Source organism: Lytechinus variegatus, chromosome 7, assembly GCF_018143015.1.
Source record: "Lytechinus variegatus isolate NC3 chromosome 7, Lvar_3.0, whole genome shotgun sequence".
Lineage (NCBI taxonomy): Eukaryota > Metazoa > Echinodermata > Echinoidea > Temnopleuroida > Toxopneustidae > Lytechinus > Lytechinus variegatus.
This window is the reverse complement of record NC_054746.1, coordinates 1,806,949-1,813,577: the sequence shown is the minus strand read 5'-3', so window position 1 is coordinate 1,813,577 and position 6,629 is coordinate 1,806,949. Positions and strand designations below refer to the sequence as shown.

General features: G+C 34.7%; 2 protein-coding genes across 2 annotated transcripts; one reads left to right on the top strand and one right to left on the bottom strand.

Annotated features, from left to right (window-relative positions):
• Positions 1-868: 868 nt before the first annotated feature.
• On the bottom strand, positions 869-3,167 carry LOC121418182 (general transcription factor IIF subunit 1-like). The gene is made up of 2 exons (XM_041611909.1): positions 2,833-3,167; positions 869-1,938 (listed from the first exon to the last, which is right to left on the bottom strand). Exons 1-2 carry the CDS (start codon positions 3,128-3,130, stop codon positions 1,784-1,786), a joined length of 453 nt encoding a protein of 150 aa, XP_041467843.1. The 5' UTR covers positions 3,131-3,167; the 3' UTR covers positions 869-1,783.
• A 1,964-nt stretch (positions 3,168-5,131) lies between these two features.
• On the top strand, positions 5,132-5,542 carry LOC121418041 (transmembrane protein 251-A-like). Its single transcript, XM_041611742.1, has one exon. It carries the CDS (start codon positions 5,132-5,134, stop codon positions 5,540-5,542), a length of 411 nt encoding a protein of 136 aa, XP_041467676.1.
• The last annotated feature ends 1,087 nt before the right edge of the window (positions 5,543-6,629 follow it).

Genomic DNA, 6,629 nt, shown 5'->3' with positions numbered 1-6,629 from the left:
TAAAAAGTCAAATTGCCAATTCTTCCACTTACCATTACTTCTAATAACCTGTTGGCCCAATAGCCATTTAGTACATATAACATTTGGTCTAATTGGACGTGTTAATTGTGCAAAATAAATGAAAATGAAATAGATATTAGACCAACTGGTTATGAGACGAAATGGTGATAAGACGAAGTGATGATTGGACCAAATGGTTGTTAGACAAAATATTGATGGACAGAATGGCATTAGACTAAATGAAAGTAGACCATGTGATGAGTGGACGAGTAGACGAATTGGCAATTTACCCCATGTTTGTATTGGTATAACTTAATTACAAGTACTTTAAAAATGAACACTTTGATCATGATTAGTGCACATGTTTTACATGTAGGTGGGGAAGGGGGGGGGGGGGGAGGGTCAAATGCATAGCCATATATTAATAATCAATTACATGGTGATGATATTCAACAAAATTATAAAGATAGCTCTATGAAAAAGAGTATGTACAGTACATGAACTCATACTGAGATTTATTACATGATTTTCATCAAATTCTTGCTTTTGATGAACAGTATTTTGTACATTCTCGTAAATTCGATTTGCAACATTTTCTAATAATTATAGGCTTGTTTACCCTGTCAATCTTACACAAATGATAACAAAAAGTTATCCTCTAGACCTCTAATGAAATAATACATTCTGAACAGGTATGAGAAGTGACAACCCATGTTTAGTCTTCAAAAAGCGCCTTATTGTGTTCTGATAATTTATAATGATAATTAGTATAACTATAAGTTAGGGTAGATTTAAAAAAAAGGCATTCATAAATTTCAATATCAAACCATTGGGAAATCGGTAACTTTGTCTGTCTTATTTTCTCTGGTTTTGGTCTGAACCAATATGGTCTAAGTCAATCTCCTCTACAACCAATTTGCGTCGAACTTGCACTTTGTCATTTTTTTCTCATAGGCTATGCCTATTTTCATTTCATCTATAATTCCCTACTTGGTCTCACATCACTCTCTCTTTCTGATGAGAAGACATGGTAAGCCTAGTATACATGCACCAAATTGTCACTGAAAAGCAGATTTAATCGTTAGACAGAATGACAATTAGCACAAACCAATTTAGTTGGACAAGACAGCAAATAGAAAAATTGGTAAAGACCATATGGGTTTAGCCATAGTGATTAGATCATCTGAATGACTTGGTATTGCAAAAAGTGACAATATATCAAAAAGTTGCCAAATATAGGCCTACAATTAACATTACAAGTGCAAATGTGTATGTACCTGTTTTACAAATTTTTCAACTAAATGTGTGGTACGGAAGGTAAATTATGTATGTACTCAACTTCAGGTTGACTGTCAAAAAAATCATATGTACCCGCAACTCTTGGAAATGTGTACTTCATAATTCTATTATAAAAATGAGCTTTACAAAATAATAAATATAAAAGAATCTTACAATGAGATGCCATTTCACAGGTGATCAGTAATGGTAAAAAACTTAGCAACAACTTGAAATTATCAGATACATTTTGGCTTCCCACTGCTGCAAAGTCTAACATAGTTCTTGCAATCATTATAAATCTATTGTATATGTTCTCAAACAGATCCTGTACATGTACAATTGTATTTGATCACTATAAAACAATAACACAAGTCTTTACATAAGATACAGTGTATTTACATTTTTACAACAATATCAAAATGTGAATGCCATACATGTTGCTGAATCTGGATTTAAATTCAACATGGTATCGCTGTTCAACTCACAGTTCATACATGCATTCTTGTCAGCTATCAGATAACTTGGACTTTTTGCTTAAAGTTGAATCCCAGTCCTTTGCTTCTCTTTTTCCAGCCTGGTTGTCATTACTGTCTGCTTCATTTGAGACATCTTCCTCCTCATCTTCGTCTTCATCCAAATCAACATCATCGGAATCACTGCCTGAAAGGTAGAGATAGAGAGAGTGAGAGGAAATGATTTATACATCATACATGCAGTTTAAGCTCTCACAGCTCAGGAGACACCTTCAAAATCAGGCTACACTGTTAAAAATAATCCAAGCTGCCAGTTATAATTTCTTTTTTTTTACAGTGACTGTAAAAAAACAGTAATCATTACTGGCAGCTGGGATTCACACACAGTATGAACTGTTAAATTATGAAGGGCTGTAAAAATGCAAAAATACTGGATAACTGTAAAAAACAACATTTTAACCATTCATTTAACATGAAAATCTGTTAGTTTACAAATTAATACCATAGATGCACTGCAATCAACGTAAAAACATAATAGTTCGTTCGCATTTTAACAAAGATTATTAACTTTGTTTTACATTTAACTTGTAATTTTAGTTACATATCACTGCATAAAACCGTTTGGTTTGTTAAATCATTGCGTTGTCTCTTTTAAAAATGTTTAAACATCCTGTAAATGTATTATTTTTCTTTGTAAAATTACTAATACTTCAACAGTGTAGATATCATCCATCACCTACTTGCCCAACTGCCTCCTTCAAAAAATAAAAACAAAAAAGAACACAATTTAACTGTTATTGTTTACCATTTTACCATAACTAACTACTGAACGTAGACCTGTCCTATTACTGTAATGTATTAGTAACGGTAATACTTATTACAAAATAATAAGGGTCAAATTTTTACACATCTCATCTGGGGCCACATCACTCATTCAATGAACAAGTTATCAAACAAATAAATATTCTTGCATCTGACTTCAGAATCAGAGTTTCTTTTCCTCTCTCTCTCTTTCTTGGCTTACTTTTGGGGTACTCATCTTTCTTTATAATCTACTCGTTTACATTCCCACTTTACTTACCAGCGGCTGAATCACCAGTGGGATCGTTTCGCTCTCCATCACCTCCGCCGGAGCCTTCGGCAGATCCGCATTTGCTTTGCCGCTGGAGCTTCCCACCACCATTTTTTAGAGCATTCTCTTGCTTTTCCTTTTCCACCTGAGCCGTTAAAAATGTATTTAGATCTCCCTGCATGGCAGCAATAGCCACTCGAAGTGACTGGTGTGAGAATTTACCGCCATTTGTATCCACGTCATACTTAAAAGTAGATCTTTCACCGGATTTCAATGACAATTCGCATGAGACGATGGGCGCCGCCATGTTTGATTGGCTAGGCACATTCACATAAGCATTAAAAGTTGATGAGGGATTCTAGAACTATTTCATTTTAAAACAACTTTATTCACACAAAAAATATTAAATAGTTTTGAAATTATATTCTAAGTATAAAATTAGTTTATATTGTTGTTGAAATTCCTATAATGAATCACATATACCGGTACTTTTACAATTGATAATTGATTGATGACTGATGATGTGATGTCGTGGAACTTGTTTTGGACCAAACTTCTTCTATAAAATACACTCATTTGTTATTTGCTGTACAGTTTCGGTAAATTATCCCAGAAATATTCTATATACAGTTGAGTAGATTTAAGTACTAGATTAACAATGAAAATAGCAGTGGAGTTCTATAGTAAATATCAAAGCCAAGATTCCAAGGAACTTTAATAGTTATGAAGTTAATTAGCAGTGTCCCATGTGTTTAGATCTGTGTACCGTAACTAGTGTCACTGACTTGCACCGTACATTCAGCACTTGACAAGCACAAGGTACGATAATATGAGACTGGAGGTAGAAGATAGTTTTGAATCTATTTGCAAATATTTGTACTATGGTGGTTACCTCAAGTGTAGACAGCTGGCAGCCGTCTGGTTCGAGGAATCTTTTTTGAACATTTTAATGTTTTTTTTTTCTCCTCATACACAGACAGCTTGCCAATGTGCAGCCACCATTAGGGGGTTAACTGTGCAAAATCATGCCGAAAGCAGAGCTACCAAGTTCACGCATTATGCGCGAGACTCAAGCATTTTGGACCCTTGTTCATCCCCTCAAATCTCTGTCTCACGCAAATATCACAGCCTATCCCCATATACATTGTACACAATGTCTGTGATCTCACTCAGATTCACAGAAAATCTATATTATGTAGTCTATATTAATCTATATTATAACCTCGTTCGTAGGATGAGTGGAAAATCTCACGCATAGCTGGTCTTTGAACTTGGCATCTCTGTGATAGGTCATTGATTTCTGTCTTTATTTCATTGAAATATTTAAAAAGAACTACCAAAATAAAGATTATTATTCTGTTTTGGCCTGAAATGCAACAAAACGAGGAAAAATAAACTTAAACGGGGAAAAACTGTTTTTTTTTAAATATTTGACATATAATTCTTCATCATGGAGCCTTGAACCGCCTGCCATATATGCATAAGCAAGACCTAAGTGAGACATAAGCAAGACATAAGTGTGAATTTTATTGATATTTGAACCTTCAAACGCCTAATGTGTATGAAGGTTCCAAAAATTGGTTCATAAAAAGGTGAAAATTTTAAGGTTTCTTACCAGACCGATCTCGTGTAGATCCTTCGATCCGTTTCGTTTGTCAACAAAGCAAATTCAATAGGTCTGTTCCTTGAACCGCTTCGTTATGACGTACATTCGATATTCAATGTTACAAAATGCCGTTTTGAATAACAATTTATAGGTACAAATTATTTAACAAATACTGAAATTAAATTCGTGATTATAAATAATTATTATAATAATATAGTGATATTATTTATATTCACATAAAAAAAATTGTTTTTATCTTCGTGATTTAATTGAAGGTAAATTAAACTACAGATTGTTGACGTGCATTTTTCTTGTGGCCATTCACACTTAAAAAAAATGACCATTGTTGGTCTCGTCACTGGGAGTCTTCGGACATGAACTAGAAAGTAGGTATAGGGTTTGATGGTTGAAAAATCAGTAACATGACAAATGTGAATGTTTAGATAGTATGACAGGGTAAACATAACACCATCTCTACTGTCTAAGAGGGGTTACTGAAGCTGAATCTGGTTGTTCCTCTACAACTCAACTACATACATTGAATATCTATCTCATTTCATTTGCTCACTCCTTTGACTCAAACCTTTCAATTAAGAAAAAGGGACATGTGCTACATGTTATCTCTCTCTTATTTGTTGTTGCTTAATTTCAGATTTGTATCCTTTGACATCGTGTGTACAATAAATACACAAATGAAGAAAGATGAAGTTCCGACAGAGGATGAGCTGGCTGTTCATAGTCTTATTCCTAGGTCTGAGCTGTCTACTATGGTACTTCATCTTTGAGCTCAGTGACCAGTACAATGCCCTGGCCCTAGACCACGTCCAGACCTACTCCGACACCCTCCGCCTCAACCCCCATCAACTCACATGGTACATGTCCATCACCAGGCGACTGGTTGCGCTTCCATTCTGGTTCTGGGCGCTTGTCTTCGGGATCCCCTACCTGCAGGTCTTCTGTATCTTGATAGCATGCACGAGGAGTGACCCACTTAGCGCCACCATCATGGTGGTACCCGTCTTCCTATGCATGAAGCTAACTAATCTCGGTAGCAAATCGGAGAGAACAGAGTATTTGTCGGATGAGGATATACCCCACTTGCAAACAACATGACGTCTAATGTGCAGCTGATGGACATTGTGCTCCAGGTGTGAAGAAATTTCTATTTATTGACCTAGATGGTGCAAAGTGAAATATTGTTTTCTGTGGATCATTGTAATGTCAGGAGTGGCAAAATGGTGCAGAATTCAACTCTGAACATGGTATTTTTCAAGAATCAGAAGGGTGAATAGAGACATTTAGTCTTGTCTTACTTTCACTGTAATGAAAAACATTTGCATGTAATCAAAGTTATATTGCGCTACACTCAACCCATGTGAGGTGAATGGGTACCTGGCAGTAATTTATTCCTTGAAATGCCGAGCGCGTAAAAGCTGCTTGAGCTACAGCCAGGGTAATAATACCCAAGTCCTTTGGAAGCATACAGTGTAATGTGTTATGCACTATACAAGAACTAACTATTATAATAATTATCACTTGTCATGATATACACACTATTGAATAAACAATACATTTGTATTTCATCATCTCTCACTGGAAAATATATATTGACAAATCTCTTATTCTTACATTGTTTCTCTCAGTTTGATGTTATGATATCTGCAATTACATCTAAGCTAATTATTGCCGAGTATCATGCTTTGAACTGAACATAAACAATTACAATTGCATACTGTGTTACGGAGGGCTCAACTGATAGACAACTGCTTTTACATACCGGGTATGTACATTGATAGGGGGATGTTTCATGTACTATAATATATCCATATTTTTTTGAGATTGTGCAATGATATAAGTTTCAATGAATCATGAATAGAAAATATGCACAACTGTTGAATGTGAAAGACATAATTATTTGAAAATAAGTCTATGTACATGTATAGTTTTAGTACTTTTTATACATGCAAGCAGCATGTACATGTACAGTATTTTATTATTGTTTGCCTAGAGAATGATAGAGTGTAATTCACAATTCTTCCATTTATCACAATTTTCAAGCAATCAATTGACATGCACAGTCAGCCTTGAGTGTAAAATTAAGATTAGTTATGAGATCATTTGACAGTGCACTTTTTATCTAAAGATAAAAGAAAGTAATTGCAACAAAAAATTATCTATTTTTTTCACTTTTCTTCCATGA

What these genes read in the sequence shown, in the direction of transcription:
- LOC121418041 (XM_041611742.1), top strand. Translation starts at nt 5,132, where the DNA reads ATGAAGTTCCGACAGAGGATGAGCTGGCTGTTCATAGTCTTATTCCTA.
- LOC121418182 (XM_041611909.1), bottom strand. Translation starts at nt 3,130, where the DNA reads ATGGCGGCGCCCATCGTCTCATGCGAATTGTCATTGAAATCCGGTGAA. An exon ending in CACTGGTGATTCAGCCGCTG is followed by an intron (nt 1,939 to 2,832) that starts GTAAGTAAAGTG and finishes TCTACCTTTCAG; the next exon opens with GCAGTGATTCCGATGATGTT.